Source organism: Carya illinoinensis, chromosome 7 (assembly GCF_018687715.1).
Source record: "Carya illinoinensis cultivar Pawnee chromosome 7, C.illinoinensisPawnee_v1, whole genome shotgun sequence".
Lineage (NCBI taxonomy): Eukaryota > Viridiplantae > Streptophyta > Magnoliopsida > Fagales > Juglandaceae > Carya > Carya illinoinensis.
Window position 1 is genome coordinate 1,798,421 of NC_056758.1, and position 18,979 is coordinate 1,817,399.

An 18,979-nucleotide genomic window follows, 5' to 3' on the forward strand; every position below is an offset into this window, starting at 1 on the left:
GCAGCCAACCAGCGCAGAATTAGAATTTGGTGTCTCAGGAGAGTGATTGGTAAAGTATGCGGTACGTGCCAGCATAAATGATATATATTTTTTGTACGTGATTATATAAAAAAATAATCATACGTTATAAAATTATATAGTTAGATAAATTTGCTGCCTCCCATGTGCAAGAATCTTCCAGATTTGTTTTAACTATTAGATAAACTCTAGAAACTTCTAGCTAGTTAACTGATTAATATGTGATTAAGAACATTTCAAATATTGTAAAGAAAGATTATATACAGGTGATAGACAAGAAATTTAATAAAGTCGAGAATGACCCAAATGAAAAAAAAAAAAAAAAAAAAAAAAAATCATGTAACTATATTATATGTAAGCTCAAAAAGACAAGAAAAACTTATATATATCATTGATGTGAAACTAAACAAACGGCATAATACACATCAAAAACAAATAAAGAGAGATAGAGATATCAAATCAAGACTATTATATTAATGCACTTAAAGATATTTGAGTGATATACTATATGTTTAAGTGTTGGGGACCAATATTAAATATTTTAAGAATATTTATATTGAAAATTATAATTATATAATATATAAGACTGATTTTTAAAATTTTTGGGGGGCCGTAGCCCCATCAACCTACAACATAGTTCTGCCCCTGCAGCCTACCTTTAACCGTTGGGTATTCTTACGAGCATAAATTTATTATCTTAATTTTCTTTTCTCTTCTTTTTTATATATTTTTAATATAGTTAAATATTTTAAAAAAATAAAAATATATATTAATATACTAAAAATTACTTTATTAATTATTAAGTAAAGAAAAAAATTAAAAAATAAATAAATACATGAGCAGTCAAAACGATGAGACAAACTTAGGCAGCGAACTAACATTTTCTTTTTATATATATATTTATATACTAGAGAACGGCTCCAGGTGCGTTAGCCCTAAAGTACACCTAACATAATGATTTAAATAAAAAAAATAACAAAATTCAGTAGCATATTTGTCTGGAAAATAAAAATACAGAGTTAAATAAAGGCAAAAAATAATGATAAAAAAAATCTAAATTTCAACAAAATATGAGTATTGATCTACATCCATATTGGATTATCTATTTACTCTCTATATAATAATAATTTTTTTTTTATTTTTATCAAATTTAATAGTTCTACTAATTACAATATTAATAATAATTATATTCTAATCAAATTAATAATATTAAATATTAATATTAATAATTATTATATTATAATTAAATTAATAATTAATATTATATATTGTGTGTTTTAAGTATTTTATTAGTTAAGTTTATTTAAAATTGAATTTTATAATAAGAATACTCTAAAGTATTCCTGTTCTAAAGAGTAAAGTCATTTTTTTATTTAAAAAAATTGAAACAAAAAAAGAAAAGAAAAATGAGTACACTGTCAAAACAAAAGGGACATGAAAAAGATATGTCAATTCATGTGCGACGTCGGGCTATTAAGGGCCTTTTAGTAAAATATTATCATTTATTAAATTCTATAAGGGAGCTACACGTCAAATAGTCAATTGTCTTAAGGACCTTTTGGTAAAACAAAATATTTCATTAAATTCTATAAATAAGCTATACATCAAATGGTTAAGAGTTTTAAGGGTCTTTTGGTAAAATATAACTTAACGGACTTAATAGAAAAACAAAAAGAAAAATAACAAAAGTTAATATTCACAATTAGATGAATACTTATTATAATAGCATAGATATATATATATATATAGAACTTTTCTATTCATCATCTTCACACACTCATATACCATTTTTATTTTTATATTTTTTCTAGACTATACAAAGTCTCTTTAATTATTATCATTTTTAAAAGTAGTATATCAAATGACTAGTAGTTCCATGTGTCACGGATTTAGAATTTCTTCACTCGACCCGTGCGGCCTTAGGAGGCTTTCTCTCCACAAAGCTCCTAAGTAAGCCTTCTAAAGGACTCAAGACAATAGAGAACAAACTAGAGAGAGAAGATAGAGAGAGATGCTCTAGAGAACTTGTTAGCTCTATTGCTTGGTGATTTACACAAATGAGAGCCCCTCTATTTATAGGGAACTCTTAGTACAAAGAATAGTTAGTATTGTGACACTTGTCATCAATCTAAGGGTAAAGAACTTTCTAGATTTCTACTCTAGAATTGTCTATAACGCCCCTTCTAGATTACTACTCTAGAATTGTCTATAACGCCCCTTCTAGATCACTCTACACAATTCTACAAGATTACAAAGGACTAGGAAGTTTCTAGAACGTTAGGAAATTCTCTAAAAAAATCTAGCTGGTGACATTCTCCCCCACCAAGCTTCGCGACGTCCTCGACGCGGTGTCTTCATGAAACCTTCAGATGTGATCTTCAAACTGCCACAATGACTCCTTTGGTTCCCAAGTTGTCTCACTTTCGGGCAATCCCTTCCACTTGATCAAGTATTCTTGGCGTGGCATATGACTCTTTCGCCTGATGACACGGTCCGCCAAGATTTCTTCTACTTCTTTGTCGAAAGTGGTAGTTATGCCCAATGGTGCACGCTTGGACTCTCCTCTTGTTGGATCCTCTTCATCACCTTGGTAAGGCTTTAAGCAGCTGATATGGAAGACTGGATGAAGTTTGAACTTGGAGGGTAAGTCTAGCTTGTAGGAGACCTTCCCTATTTTCTTGATGATTGGGAATGGTCCCTCATAACAAGCCCCTTGTGTAGCTTTTTTGTGAACTTGTGTTGGCTCGACAAGACCTTTACTAACACCAAGTCGCCTATACGATATTCCGCGTGCCTCCTTTTCTAATCAGTCCACTTCTTCATCTTCTTGGTTGCTTTGTCTAAGTAGGAACGGGTCACATCCAATTGTTCGTTCCAAGACTTAGCAACCTTGAAAGCTGTTGGACAATTCCCCGCATAGTTTGTCTCCAATGACTGGGGAGTAAGTGGTTGATATCCCATTACAATCTCAAATGGGATTTTGTTTGTGGATTCACTCCTTTGTAAATTGTAGGAGAATTAAGCGACATCCAATAACTTGGCCCAATCGGATTGGTTGGCACTTACAAAGTGCCTCAAGTATAACTCTAACAAGGCATTCACCCTCTCAGTTTGCCCATCTATCTGTGGGTGAAAGCTGGTAGAGAAATGTAGGGCAGACCCCATAAGCTTGAATAGTCCTGACCAGAACTTTCCTGTGAAGCGAGGGTCTCGATCACTAATGATGCTCCATGGTAAGCCCCAATACTTCACCACATGCTTGAAGAATAACTTTGCAGTTTTTTCAGCTGAGCAATTCTTAAGAGCCGGGATGAACGTGGCATACTTGGAGAATCGATCCACCACTACAATGAGGGTACCGCACCCCTCGGATTTGGGTAGAGCCACTATAAAATCCATGCTCACATTTTCCCATGGGTAGTGGTTCTAGTAATCCTATAGGACTTTGATTCTCCACCTTGTCTTGTTGACACACAAGACAAGTCTTCACGTATAGTTCCACCTTATCTCTCAATTGGGGCCAATAGTATGAAGCTTCCAGCAAAGCTCGAGTACGTCGTTGGCCCGGATGTCCAGCCCGCAAGGAATCATGGCATTTCTTGATAAGGTTCCTCCGTAGGTTTCTCCACTTTGAAACATAGATTCACCGCCTGATGGTATAGAGAAGACCGTCCTCTACACAAAATCTCTTGGTTTTCCCTTTCTTAGCCATGTTTACTAAGTTCTTGGCTAAGGGATCATGCTCCATGCCTTCACGGATCACATCAAGTAGCTCCCCTTGAGCTTGAGTGATAGCAGAAAGTTCCCCCTTCCTACTTAGTGCATCAGCAACAAGGTTGGCCTTCCCGGGTTTGTACTCCAAGACAAAGTCAAATTCTGCCAAGAAGTCTTGCCACCTAGTTTGCTTTGGGCTTAGTTTCTTCTGACTTTGGAAGTAACTAGTGGCAGTATTGTCTGTCTTGACCACAAAACGGGAGCCAAGCAAATAGTGTCGCCAAACTCTGAGGCAGTGAATGATAGCCGTCATCTCCTTCTCTTGTACGGTGTATCTTCTTTCAGTCTCGTTGAGTTTGCGACTCTCATATGCAATGGGATGTCCTTCTTGCATGAGAACTCCCCCTATGGCAAAGTCTGATGCATCGGATTGTACCTCAAAAGGCTTGGTACAATCTGGTAGGGCTAAGACCGGTTCCTCCATGACAGCTGTCTTCAGATCGTCAAAGGCTTCCTGACACCTTGATGACCACTCCCATATCCTGTTCTTCTTGAGCAAGTCGGTGAGGGGGGATGCTCTTGTAGAGTATCCCTTTATAAATCTCCTGTAATAATTGACAAGCCCAAGGAAGGATCGGAGCTCGGTAACCTTAGTGGGAGGATCCCACTTCTTGATTGCCTCAATTTTCCCCTCTTCCATGCTGAGTTTTCCATCTTGGATTTTGTGGCCAAGGAAATGGACTTCGTTTAGTGCAAATGAGCACTTCTCCTTCTTGACATAGAGTTGGTTTTCCTTTAAGACACGGAAAACAACCCTTAAATGCTCCACATGTTCTTCAAGGGTAGAACTATAGATGACGATATCATCTAGATAAACTACCACAAATTGATCAAGATAGGGATGGAATATCTTGTTCATGAGTGTGCAGAAGGTGGCTGGAGCATTTGTGAGGCCAAAGGGCATCACTAGAACTCGTATGCTCCATAGCGAGTCACACAAGTTGTCTTCGCTTCATCTCCTTCCGAAATCCTCACTTGATAGTACCCCGATCTTAAATCAAGTTTAGAGAAGTACTTTGCATGGCCCAATTGATCAAACAAATCAGCAATTAAAGGAATAGGGTACTTGTTTTTTATGGTTACCTTGTTTAGAGCCCGATAGTCAATGCACAGCCGCAAAGACCCATCATGCTTCCTTTGAAACAACACGGGTGCCCCGTATGGTGCCTTGGAGGGTTGGATGAATCCGACATCAAGTAGCTCCTTAAGTTGCCTCCTTAGTTCTTCAAGCTCTGGAGGTGACATGCGATAAGGTGCTTTGGCCGGTGGTTTGGCGCCGGGTTCCATCTCGATCTGGTGGTCCACCTCTCTCCTAGGTGGTAGTTGCTTGGGCAACTCTGGCGGCATGACATCCTCATAGTCCCTGAGGACTTTTTGGATCTCCTTGGGTGGAGGGGAGGAAATCTTCACTTCATTTTCCTCCATAGAAGCCAAGTAAGACACCTCGCCCTTCTTCCATCCTTTCTTAAATTGCATGGCGGATAGAAGCTGGGTGGTGTTTGGCTTGGACACGGTGGGTATCATGCACGGACCGCCCTCTAAGATACACACCGAATTATAGTGGGGAAGAGACACTACATTGAACTGTCTCAAGAATTCCATCCCCAACACGATGTTGAAGTCATCCATAGGGGCGACTGAGAAATCCACCGTACCTTTCCAAGTGCCAAGTTGTAGCTCCACCCCGTGAGCTATGCCATCAAGGGGTTTGGCCTCAGAATTCACGGTTTTCAGCCATTCTTGACCCTTCTTAAGAGAAATCCCTAGCCGTGTGGCCTCTTCCTTCTTAATGAAGTTATGAGAAGCTCCTGAGTCGACCATGGCGTGACTCTTCTTCCCATTGACAAGCACCTCTACAAACATCAAGGATCCATCCTTAGTGGTTGGCTTTGTGCTTGCCTTGAGGGAGTTGAGAAGTTGTAGACACCCCAGGTGCGACTTCTCTTGAACTTCCTTCTCTTCCAACATAGCGTTGAGGGCCTTCCTCTTAGGACAATCTCTAGCCCAATGTGGTCCGTTACATAGGAAGCAAGCATCTTTTGGCTTCTTGTCTTGAGAGTGGTCCCTCTTGCCCTCCTTTGATGTTAAAGGCTTGTCTCTTCGGTCTTTGTACTGTGGGGGCTTGAACCCCTTCGCTCCCCCACCCTTAGAGTGATTATCCTTTGAAGACTTGGGTTTTGAAGAGTTGTCACTCTTATGATACTCAAATTCTTCTAAGGTTTCTGCCACGGTCAGGGTGGTGGAGATGTCGTTGACCCCACGACGCTTGAGTTCTTGAGCCACCCAAGACTTGAGACCATCGATGAAGTTGAAGAGGAGATCTTCTTCACTCATGTTTGTGATTTGAAGCATGAGGGCAAAAAATTCCTCAACATAGTTGCGGATGGAAGAGGTGTGCTTCAACTCCTTCATCCTCTTCCGCGCATTAATGGCCACATTCTCGGGATAGAATTGCCTCTTGAGTTCACGCTTGAACTCTTCCCAAGAATTAATAGTACAAGTACCATTCTCTATCTCACTATGCTTACGACGCCACCAAGTACCAGCAAGATTAGTAAGGTAGAGAGAGGCAGTACGTACCTTGACATGCTCATCTTGCATGTTCAAAGCTTCGAAGTAGCGCTCCATGTGCCACATATAGTTGTCTAGTTCTTTGGCATCCCGCTTGCCATCGAACTCCTTTGGTTTGGGGGTATCTACCCTTGGTGTCGCCATCATTCCAGCTCCGACGGCGCCCCCATTGGCCACTACCCGCTTGCATATAGCCCAATCCGCCTTGGTCTCCTCCAGACCGACGAGGTGTTCCTCCATTTGCTCTTGGAGTTTTGTTAGCTCCCCCAAGACCCGGTCTTGGAAAGTAACGTTCTCAACACGCTGTGCCTTGATGGTGGGGTTGATGGTGCTCAGAATGGACTCCTTGAGCGATTCGGATTGTCCCTCCAATCCTAGCTCCTCCAAACCTTTCTCCACGATGTCAAGTCGGTCCCTGACATCCGCTACCGCCACCTCCATCCTCGTCACAGTGTTGTCAAGGGTGCTCACCTCCCTGTGAGACTGATCCCATTCTTCGATCATGGCCAATATCTTGGCCATGGCCCTCTCGATGCCATCAAGACGAGACTCCATAGATGAGCTTGAGTCTTTCGACTTCTTGCTCTTTCGTGTCTCCTGGTGCTCCATGGTGATCTCGCTTGGATCTACCATCCCAACCTGGATAGCTCTGATACCAACTGTCACGGATTTAGAATTTCTTCACTCGACCCGTGCGGCCTTAGGAGGCTTTCTCTCCACAAAGCTCCTAAGTAAGCCTTCTAAAGGACTCAAGACAATAGAGAACAAACTAGAGAGAGAAGATAGAGAGAGATGCTCTAGAGAACTTGTTAGCTCTATTGCTTGGTGATTTACACAAATGAGAGCCCCTCTATTTATAGGGAACTTTTGGTACAAAGAATGGTTAGGATTGTGACACTTGTTATCAATCTAAGGGTAAAGAACTTTCTAGATTTCTACTCTAGAATTGTCTATAACGCCCCTTCTAGATTACTACTCTAGAATTGTCTATAACGTCCATTCTAGATCACTCTACACAATTCCACAAGATTACAAAAGACTATGAGGCTTCTAGAAGGTTAGGAAATTCTCTAGAAAAATCTAGGTGGTGACACATGTCTCCAGTTGTTTCCTTTTGTCCCTCGCGAGACCCATAATCTCAATATTGCTCAAGCGCTTCTCCTTGCCAGTTTGTTTGCTGGAGAGGAGGGAGATCAGCTCCTTCTTTTTATCTACCTCCTCCTTTTTCTCTACATCTACCTATCATGTGATCTGTAGAGTTATTTCCAAATTTTGAGTTGTTTTTGTTGTTCATTTTCCTCCAAGAGCGAAAAGACCAATCTGTAACTTTTTGACTATCTTTGAGACGCACATGCATGCCATACAAGACAGGAACTCCCAGGCCGTCAATCCTTCAAGCAGAATTGGCAGGGTGCGTCGAAATGATGTACGCGTATCTCTCATGGGCAACTAAAAGAGTCGCATGATGCCTACACACCTCTTTTCCTAAACACCAATGATCTACAACACACGTTCGAACCAAAAACTTCCACACCCTCAAATCTTCTAGATTCAACCATTGTGGCTACATCGTCGTCTGTGAGTGTGTCTCACTCATTGGCACATATTCCAATATCCCCCAAAATTCATCCAAACTACAATCCATCCATCTTCTTCCCATCTTACTGATTTTACTTAATTTAGTTACTAGGATAATACTCTTATATCCAAAAGGCAAAGTTAAGAATCTGAATCGTATTAGTATGCACTAGGACAGAATTTAGTTTAATTCTTACAGCTAGTTTTAACAAATAATCAAAATAAGGAAAATAAGAGATTCGTCCAAAACACCAATAAAATAACTCTATTTTCAATTGGAAATTATCAAAACTTCAAAATCGTCTAACCAAAACCATAAGTTGGACTGCAATAGTAGTAAGTCCGAAAATATCATAATTTTACCAAAAATAGAAAAATTTCAATAAACACACCAAAAATAAAATACATAATTAAAGAAGAAATTTGTCAAATATCTGACCAAAATCGTGTTCAAAATCACTTCCTAATTGAGAAACAAAATAACACCATAAAAAGTTTTAAAAAAATATCTAAAAGTAGGTATTTGAATGGGAAAATAGCTAATTTTAGACTCAAAAACGATGCACACCAAGCGTAGTTGGATGACCACGGCATGTGTACCGAAAAGAGTTTTTCAAATTGAGTTCATATGCATGAATCTGATACTCGTTGTCCAAATTATGGTCAAAATATCGACATATGCTCAAAACTACTTCAAGTCAAGAAAAATCACTGTTTCTTGTTGTTGTTGCGCTGATATATTGTCTCGAGATAGTTTAGCACCATTAGTGTGCAATTTGACAATTTAGTATCATCTGACTTAGATCCTTTGTATCACTAAATAATCACCACCACTTCTTTTGTCCTTGGAGGTTTTTTCCTGCCACAACTCACAAGTCCAACCTTTTTCACTTCTTCCCTCGGTTTGAAAATCACATCTTGTACTCTTTCGAAAGAGTGGGGTTTTGCGACAACGTATAATGTAATGGAATTTGGATTTTTAATGTGATTTTTTAATACAAGATTTGTACTACTTTGCCGCATGATTGTGAAGATAAGAAAAAAGTAGATCTCTAAAGTAGTCACTCTACAACAACAAATTGTAGCCATACCAACCACCATGGCCTTCGGCCCTAGTTAACAATCCGTGTATAAAAACTACCACTTTATGTGGCTCTCCCTTATTGAGGAAGGATATGGACAGTTTATTTGTTCCCAATGCCTTTTTTATTTTTCTCAAGTGTTGTACTAATTGTGAATGACTGTTTATAAAATCCTCCACCCTTTATTCATGTATTCCTTTATCTATTAAATATAATATGTCGAGCTAGAAAAAAGATGACTTGCAATTCAATATAATGCAATAAAGATATTCATAATTAATTATTTGATGATACATCAATAAATGATGAAAATATTAATATGCAACTTAAGCCAGCTATTAATTAGTCATTCGCAACTATTATTTTAAGAGAAATGATTTGCACAAATTTTAAATAGATAAATTTTGTGTAAGTTTTTATATAAAAAAAATGTACTCTACTTTAAGAAAGTGTAAAAAAAATTATTCTTTATAGGTGAGATCTATTTTTTTTTTTACAAATGATCTGTATGAAACTTGTCTAGAGGGACCATCACAACCAAAGGGCCTTGAAATGTATAACAAAGTCTATAGTACAACAAAAATCAAGAAGCCCAGAGGATGGACCAGGGGGTCATTGAGGGATAGTCAAGAAAATTTGAAAAGAGATATGGATGGCACCACCTTTAATGGAAGGATAAAAACAGCAAGGATGGATGCGATTATTCAAAATCCTAAGCCTTATTAATCCATTACGATAAATCCTAAATAAGATAAGTATAACAAACGAACCTATATATACAGATAATCTTTGATAATTAAAGAGGATTCGAATACAATCACCTCTTAACTAACTTAAGCATCAGAGTGTTTTGAAGAAGGAGTCACTCACGTTTCATTCACGAAGATCGACTGCACAGTGAAAAATTGGAAGTAAGATATATCCTTAACATTATCTATTTAGAATTTATACCTAACATTACTCTTATTTTAATTATAGTTATATTTTAAATAATTAATGTATAAAATAATCTAAAATGTATTTGATTAAAGAGGATACTACCAAACATGAATATCATTGTTTAAGCACATGTATATCATTGTTTAAACGAGCGCAGCCCAAGAGTCTGTCTTCCCATAATTAAATTAAAAATAAAAAAATAAAAAGTGTCCAACATTTTGCCAGGTGGCGCCAATTGAACTAGACACGTTGTTGTTTCTCTAGAGGATAAGACGTGCGTGGTGGTAATAAGGCAGTGAACGTATGTGTGCAAAATCCACGGATGTGGACTTTTCAATACCACGGCAGTACCGTTGGAATTATTTGTGTTGGAATTTTCGAATTTTAATTTAATAAAGAATTCTAATAATTATTTTAATATTATATTATATACATAATTCTTTATTTTTTATTTTTAAATCAATTATGTGATATATAAATAATGAGAAAAAGAATTTTAAAATTAAAAAAAATAAAAATAAATATAATATGTTGTGATGAGCAACAAAATTCTAATTTAATTAGAATCCCCACACTGATGTGGATTGTCACAGTAGACATGGCATGGACAACCTTAATTATTCCGTTGATTTTTCTTTGAAATGTTCTAACGCTAACAGGACTCACGATTTGATCACTATAAAGAATCAAAGAAATTAATGAAACGTCATTAATATTTAGAAAAGCTAACTATTTATATAGAAGTAGTTATTAAAAATAATTACAATCAGATATTAGTGTAACAGGACATGCACATGATTCACTTCGAAGTGTAAGTAGAACTTACACTAAAAACTCATAAAATAGTATTAATAATTAATAACTTAAAAAAAAAAGAATAATATAACGTATAAAGAGTTATAAAGAGTTTCTTTTCATACTTAAATAAAAAACTAAAACCAAATAGGAATTTGAGTAATTAAATGTTGGACATATAAAATTATAAAAGTATCTAGGTTATTAACTTATTAGGTAGTTCATGTGACTCATGAAGTTACGTTATTATGGGTACATAACTACATATGGCCTATCAAATTAAATATAATCGTCCCCCAAAATTATATTATTATAATCTTAAAAAATAATGATTTGTATAGTTTTAAGTCTCATTTAGTTACGCAGTTCAAATGAAATGAGATAAGATATTTTGAATAAAAGTAAAATTTTTGAGTTAAGATGAAATGAAATAGTTTGAAAAAAAGTGTGTTTAGATAGTGAGATGAAATGATATAATTTTTACATTTTGAGATTTGAAAAAGGTGTGAGTCCCATGATATTTATAGAGTACCCGAATCCTTCAGATTTTGCATTGTTCTTGTACTGTTCACGTCAGTTTTCATGCACTGTTCGTGTACTATCCAACACTGTTTACTATCAATTTTTAATATTTTATACTGTTTATTTAAGTAGATGTTTTCAAAACTTAGAGATGAAATAAACTATTTGGATAGGTAAAACATTTGTGACATACAACTTCAGATGAGATGAGTTCATCTGAACTAGCTAACCAAACCGGGCCTTAAGGTGTGCAAATTTCGTATTATTATTATTTTTTTAAAGTAGGATACAATATCTTAGATTCACATTAGTAATAAAAAAGCTCATTCTTTTTTATAGTCAGCTCTAAGAGAGAGAGAGAGAGAGAGAGAGAGAGAGAATCTATTCATCATCCTATTTTTCATCATCTTCTCATTATCCTATGATGTGACATAGGATAATAGGTTCACAAGTGAAATATTATAAATAATTTTTAATAATCTAATGCCACATCGTAGGATGATGAGAATTGGAATATTAATGAGTAGCATTACTCATATATAAATATATATATATATATATATATAAGTTGTACGTACTTAATAATTTTCCAACGTACGTCCTAGTCAATCATAAGCGTATTTATTACATGATTGTGCAGCCATGAATGTGCCATGGATGGCTTCTAGTTCTAGCTAGCTATTCGGCTAATAGATCAAAGGTGGAAGCGACCATGCAGTTGCATGCACGCTTGATTAATTTCATGGTTGTTGTAACGTCACAAGCTAGATCAATCTATATATATGAGCCGTTTACACAATTCTATAAATTATCTCGACCACGCTAGGAGATCAGGATTGAATCTCCTCGTGAAAGACCACGTTACCCTAAAGCAATGCAAAATATCGCATGATAATTAAAGCTGAAAGAAAAAGAAATGGAATGGGATGGGGAGAAAGAAGACCACCACAACAATATATAGTGATCAAGTCAGACTAGCCAATATTGTTTCTTAATTTAACTAAAAGGTCACTTCTATATATATATATATATATATATATATATATATAATAGAGAACGTTATCTACACGACTTGGGATATTGCCATTAAAGAATGAAGTGGACTATGAAGTTTGTATAATATCTAACAAATTCTGATACTTGAGCAAACTTGCATTGATTTTGTTATAATCTTCATCTTCTAGTACAGTTGGACGCGAAGGTACGTTGTTTGTGGCAAGAAGCATCAGCCATCTTTAGTGACGATGAACATCGTGCGCGCATGTATGCAGTCATATACTTCACAATCAAAAGAAAGCTAGCTAGCTACCAAGTTTGATCAATGGATGATCACGACCAATTATTTTTTGAAATACATTACTGGATCACGACATATCAGATGCTCATGAACTTCTATATGTTACATCCAATTTTACGCCTGGTGGCCAATCACCGGATCAATCCAAAGAGTACTGCATCATCATGTCAACCAAAAAAAGAAATATCAAATGAGTAGTAGTACTGCATGGTCTCGATCGTCCATTACTTGTTGGCTTTGAGACAATATTTATTTTCAAGGAAAATGTCGTTTTTTAAACAATTTTATCTATTTAATATGGAATGCAACTAATGTGCTGTGCTTGTGCGGGGGGTGTAGATTCAATTATTTTTATCATATTCTTAATATATATGGAGATAGGGTCTAAATCGACGGTGCATACACAAATTGACGTGGCGCCAAGTCCAATCAACATTATTTAGATAATGTAGGTTTATATATATGTGTGTGTGTGCGCGCTGACATTACATGAATATCTCTTTGTGTAGAAAGCATTTTCTTGTAATTAATTATGGTGGAGTTGCAAGTTAGGTTGAAACATTATGGTTAACGTTCTTCATACACCGTAAACATTATGTGTGTCACAAGGAAAGAATGAAAACCCTGTAAGAGTTCTTCTACTTATCATTCAGCTTACACCACATACGTACTTGTTAAAAAAATAAAAAGATAAAAAATAAAAGTAGGTGTGTTGTGCAAGCAAACAAGATTATATTGAAATATCTAGTTAGCTAACTGTTCAATATGACTAGGGAGCCTAGAGGTATATAAGGTTTGAAATATAAGTTCATGCATGTCTTAGCTAGCTGGTACCAGAAATTTACACCACCTCTTGTTCAATATTTTTATATATAAATGTGTCGTGCCAGAAATTCACTCAACCTCTTATTCTACAAAGAGCCTGCGTGGGTCATGTAACGGTCATAGATAGACCAAATTTGTTTGTTATATATATATATATATATATATATATATATGCATGCAGGATAGGTTTCCAATTAAGCCAAACATACAGCCGAGATTCTTCTTTTCTGCATGTTCCATGAATATCCTTCATACACCAGAAAAATATCAATAATCCAAACGTCCCCACCCAGAAGCAAACAAACAGCAGATCAAATGGTTTTAATCTTTCGAGGTATTTTCCCCATCTTTTTCCAGAAAACCCCATTTTCTTTTTTCTTTCTTAACTTTCTTATGGTTATAACTAAATCGTTGGCATTGATCTTGGTAGCAAATATATATATATATATATATCCTTGATGGATGTCATGTAGGTGTCTATATATTTATATATATTGGAACTGTCGTTTTCCACAATATTTGCATAGTGGTGTGGCAGCAAATAGAAGATTACATTTCCCTATTTTGGTTTTCTTTTCCAGGATCCGGAGCTAAGCGAGATGGCAATTCATGCTCTGGATCGATGAGATACCACCTTTACCTTTTTCTATCCTGAGCTATCTGGCCTCGAGGCGGGAGGTGATGCAATTGTATGGTGTTTGATTCTCTCTCTCTCTCTCTGGTTTATTTCCCAAGCATTTTTGTCTTCATGATTTCAACCATTTGGGAACTGCCTTTTACATAAGGCAAAAATATTTCCCATTAGTTCTACGGCCTCCACATGCCATATGAACCCATAAATTAACCATAGATAGCAATAATGCATTAATGCCAGCCCAAGCCAGACAACCTCAAAATCTTTCTATATCTGATCTCAATCCAAAGCTTGCCCCGATCTCCCTTATGACAACACACATGACAAAACTAAAAACCAGATAGAGATAGCAAAAGATGAGGATGTTTTAGCTAAGTTCATACCTAGCTAGAAAAAGATACCAAAAAAAAAAAAAAAGGTAGATGTGATTAGCGGTCTTAGGCCATCTTTCCAACGTGGGACCGGGCCGCACCGTTTCCTCTATCGCTCCAGCTCATTTCTCACAGAACTTTTCGTCTCGGTGGCATTTCCTTCACCATTCCATACCCACCCTCTGATCTCTCTCTCTCTCTCCCTCTCCCTATCTTTGGCATGCGGATATTATTAATACCCTCATCCCCTTCTCCCAACTTTCTCCACAAAAAAAATGACCAAACCAAACCATTTCCACAAGCCTTCCCTTCTTCTTTCTCTATACATAATGATTACCCTTCCATCTGTCTGACCTCATACTTTCTTTGTACCTTTCTTGTTAGTTTCAACCATGATGATGAGCTTTTGCAAGAAGAGCGTTCACTCTTTTCTAGGCCTCACTACCTCCATAGATACCACTTCTACTTCCTTAAACACCGACAAACTCCCTTATAGATTTTACGGCCACCATAACCACCAACACCATGTTGTTTCTTTGCTTTCAGGAGGCTTAGGTCTAGTCACTGCCACCGAAAGTGACGTCCAACGCTCACCCAACGTTCTTGAATCATCGTCGGTTAAGTCCACACAGTTTCCATCTCTGCCTCCGGCTCCTCCGAAAAAGAACCTTGGCATAATAGGTTTTATCGATGATATGGGAGGCGGAGTCGACGGGTTGATGTCGTGCACGGAGAGTCTAGGGTTTGAGAGCTCCGACGAGAGGCGCTTCGACGACAAGATTGCTGAGGGGATGGTTGAGAATGAGGGTAATTCATATAGTTTCCAATATCGGAGGAGCAAGCCAAGAATGAAATATTGGAGGAAGCAGGCCGGAGGCGAGGTGAAGAAGTTCCCGCCGCCGCTTTCTTCGTTGAGGCCCAACGGCCAGCGGAATTTCTTTCTCCGAGCTGTGAGGAAGGACGGGCGGCTCGAGCTCAACGAGGTGAGGATTGATCGGACAGAGGTTCTCCGGGCTTCGAGACAAGATGGACGGTTGAGATTGCACCTCATCAGAGAGAGCGATATCCAAGACTGTGCAGAAGAAGTAGAAGACGAGACTCAAGTAGTACAGCAAGAAGTAGAGCCAGAACATGAAGAGGAGGAGGAAGAAAAAGCAGTAGTAGTAGAAAATGAAGAAAAAGAAAATGTAAAAGGGATCGAAGAAGAGAAGGAAGAAGAGAAATTTGGGGAGTGGGAGTTTCCTGTGAGTGGGGAAGGATTCAGGTGGTGTCACGAGCTCGTGAGCCACCATGAACATCACCGCAACTTGCATGCGTGGAGGCAGCATTGTGTGACAACCGGGTGAGGTTAACTATCATTTTTCCTTGCATTTCTGGGAGCGCGATTGCAAAAGACATAAAGTTGCATGTCTTTTTGGACCCTGTCAGCAGTTTTCTGCAATGTGTTATCTTCTTGTTGAATTTGGCCGCCAGGTATGTTTGATATGTCCCAGCTGAAATTTGGTGCAAATAACAGTAGTATTAGAATCTCTGGGGTCGACAGCAACTGAAGGAGTCTGCATCGCTGGCGGAGGAGAGATCAGAGAGAGAGAGAGAGAGGGACAAGAGATGGTGCCAAATTTAGAATTTTTCTGTTACAGCAGAAGACAGTTTCACTTTCATCTGTCCAAAGCTCATCTTCAATATCAAATAAAAAAAAAAAATTAAAAATTAAAGAAAGAAAGAACAATATATATCATCCACCACGGAAACCACCACACCATGATCAATTTTCTTTGTAGAATGATTGTTTAATTAGTTTGATGATATATATGAGGTTTATAAGTGCTCAGAATTTGCAGCGGTGTACACAGTACTACTCAGGCCAGCCACTGATAGCCTTGTAGCAATTAACAACAAAAGTAAAACACATACCGTTTCAATTAAGAACAAGGAGTATAATTGGAGAGAGATTTGTTTTTAATTCCTATTTTTCGAATAGAAGTTGCATGAAGTTTTTATCTTGAATCCAAGAAGTTGGTAGGGTCATATTGAAATTCACGTGATTTTTAGGGAAGTTTGGTGGGGTGACATGGTTTTGGGTTGGCGTGATTTTTGTCAAAAAAGGGTGAGGCCAGAGAGGATTTTTAGTTGCCAAGAAAGTGGGGGTGCACATATTTTGATGATAAGATGAGCTTTTTGAGCTCAAGTCATGTGATTACTAGTCAACATAAAAAGGTTTGGAGAGGGACAGCTTGCTGTGAATTGACATATTAATCGCTACACTAGAAGCTGAGGATCGAACTTGGGAAAATAGCTTTGATTAAATAAATAGCTTTGCTATATATAAGTTTACACATTATATATTTTTTTATTTTTTAAATTTTTTTTGAGTTTATTATTCTTAAATTAATTAAATTTTTTTACTCATTATCTATATACTAAACATTTGATAAAACTAAAAAAATTAAAAAAAAAATGATATAAAGAAACGTGTCGTTTTAGCATATATACAATGAATATCATGGAAAAGAACGTGTAGTCATCGTCGACAGCAGGGATCGAACCTGCGCGGGCGCAGCCCAACAGATTTCAAGTCTGTCTCCTTAACCACTCGGACATATCGACTTTTGCTAGTTGAATTTGTTGTCACGATACTTGTAAGCCTTCTCCCACAGCCTACAATTTTTACTGCGCGTCCCATTCTTTTCAAGTTGCTGGATATTCCGCACGATTTGGAAAGCCCATTTTCCCGCTGGCCTGCATGAAAAGAAAAGGAAAGCTCGATGATCTAGAGCTCACAATCTGTGATAATCTGGCATGCAAAGTTGGGCTAAAGTACAACTGGCTTTGATGTGAGCTGGTTAATTCTTGCTTCAAGATTAATGATCGAAGGTGGATGTAAGTAACTTTATAAAAAGAACGGGACATGGTTCGCGTGACAGGTTGTACTGGGTCAAGCTTATAATTATATGCTTATATGCCTTTGATCACAAATAATAAATGAATGGATACATTTAATTCCTATCATGATTTTTAAAGATCTCGGTCGCTTGCAAAATTTGAATGGTTTATGTTACTGAGATAATTTCTAATAATCTGTAAATAATAATAATAAAACAATAAATAGTAATAAAAAGATAATTATTATATATGAATAATATTAAAGTAGTCTGAAACTACTTTCCGTGACAAACATAACTCTCTAGAAGATGACCGTCATAGCTAGATTTTTGTGAAATTTTCTAGCCAGCAAAGCCCGAACTAATGTATATATGGAGCTTTCAAGGCTGGAGGCTGGTAGTCTATTCGAACAAGACGGAAAGGTGATATATAAATCCACCATTTTCCGGTCAAAAGTGGAAATGAAATTTCTCTGTTTGTGGGCTTCGCAATTGGCTTTCCTTTGACCTTTCTCTAGCGGCTCGAAGGCAGGCGTACAGCCAGCTAGCTGCATCCACATTGCTTTCTGTGTTACTACATGCAAATCTGTATAAATCTTGAACAGAAACCGAGGAGATTAATTTACAGGTACTTTCCCGATATAAAAATAAGCATGCATTCTCTAATTAGTAAAAGAAATGCAAACGGACGAAAAGAAACATTACTATTCACTACAAGAGATATGATTTTTTGAGACAAAAAATTTTGTCTCAAAAAATGGAAATTTCGTCCCTAAAAGTTTTGGGAGACGAAAAAATTTCGTCTCTATTTTGTCTCAAAAAGGCTGTCTCAGAAAGTTTTCGGAGACGAAAATTGATTTTCGTCTCCGAAAAGTATTTTTAGGGACGAAATTGGGCGGAACCGGTCGAAACCGTTCGAACGGGAAATTTTTTCTGAGACAAAAGAATGTCGTCTCAGAATCTAGTTCGAACGGAAATATTTTTGTTCGAACAACATGAAATGTTAATTCGAACCAATAACCATATCTGAACAAGTTTGTTCGAAGAAAAATATTAACTGTTCGAACAAATAATCTATTTACAGAAATCTTCTGTTCGAACGGACTTTTAGAAATGAATTTATTCGAACGAGTATTTAGTTGTTCGAACGAACGCATGGATTGTATTTCCCGGTAAATTCGAATGGGTATATTTTTGTTCAAATGGGAATTTATTGGTTCGAATGGATATGTTTTTGTTCGAATGTATGCATAAATGGTAATTTACCATTCAAACGGCATTGATCAAACAAAATGAAATTGATACTAATACAAATTGTAATCTATATACATCAATTGTTCAAATGTTTACAAACATCGTAAATATAAAAGGCTATTAAAAAAAAAACAAATGAATTATGATTGTGGTGGTGGTGGTGGTATAGGGTTTTGGGACATCATTAATTGAAATTGTTCAAACATTTTTTGGTTATTTAATTGTAGCCTCTCTTCTAATCTTACTTCTAAATCTGCTGCTTGATCTAATCGGGTCAACAACTCTTTTTCCTTCGATCTCAATCGTTCTATCTCAAGTGCAGCTTCCTCTAATTTTTTAGTGTTGTCGTCATTCGATCTGGCTTTAGAAGATGATGAAGATGTTGAGGATGGCTTCACGCAACGTCCTAAGCCCCTCAAATATCCAGAACGTGATCC

General features: G+C 37.0%; 1 protein-coding gene and 1 non-coding gene across 2 annotated transcripts; one reads left to right on the forward strand and one right to left on the reverse strand.

Annotated features, from left to right (window-relative positions):
• The first annotated feature begins 14,609 nt into the window (after positions 1–14,609).
• LOC122314824 (protein FANTASTIC FOUR 3-like) lies at positions 14,610–16,132 on the forward strand. The gene has a single exon (XM_043130437.1). The coding sequence runs from the start codon at positions 14,799–14,801 to the stop codon at positions 15,750–15,752; it is 954 nt and encodes a 317-aa protein (XP_042986371.1). The 5' UTR covers positions 14,610–14,798; the 3' UTR covers positions 15,753–16,132.
• A 799-nt stretch (positions 16,133–16,931) lies between these two features.
• Positions 16,932–17,013, reverse strand: TRNAS-UGA. Its single transcript has one exon. It is a non-coding gene; the product is annotated as a tRNA-Ser (tRNA).
• Positions 17,014–18,979: the final 1,966 nt, after the last annotated feature.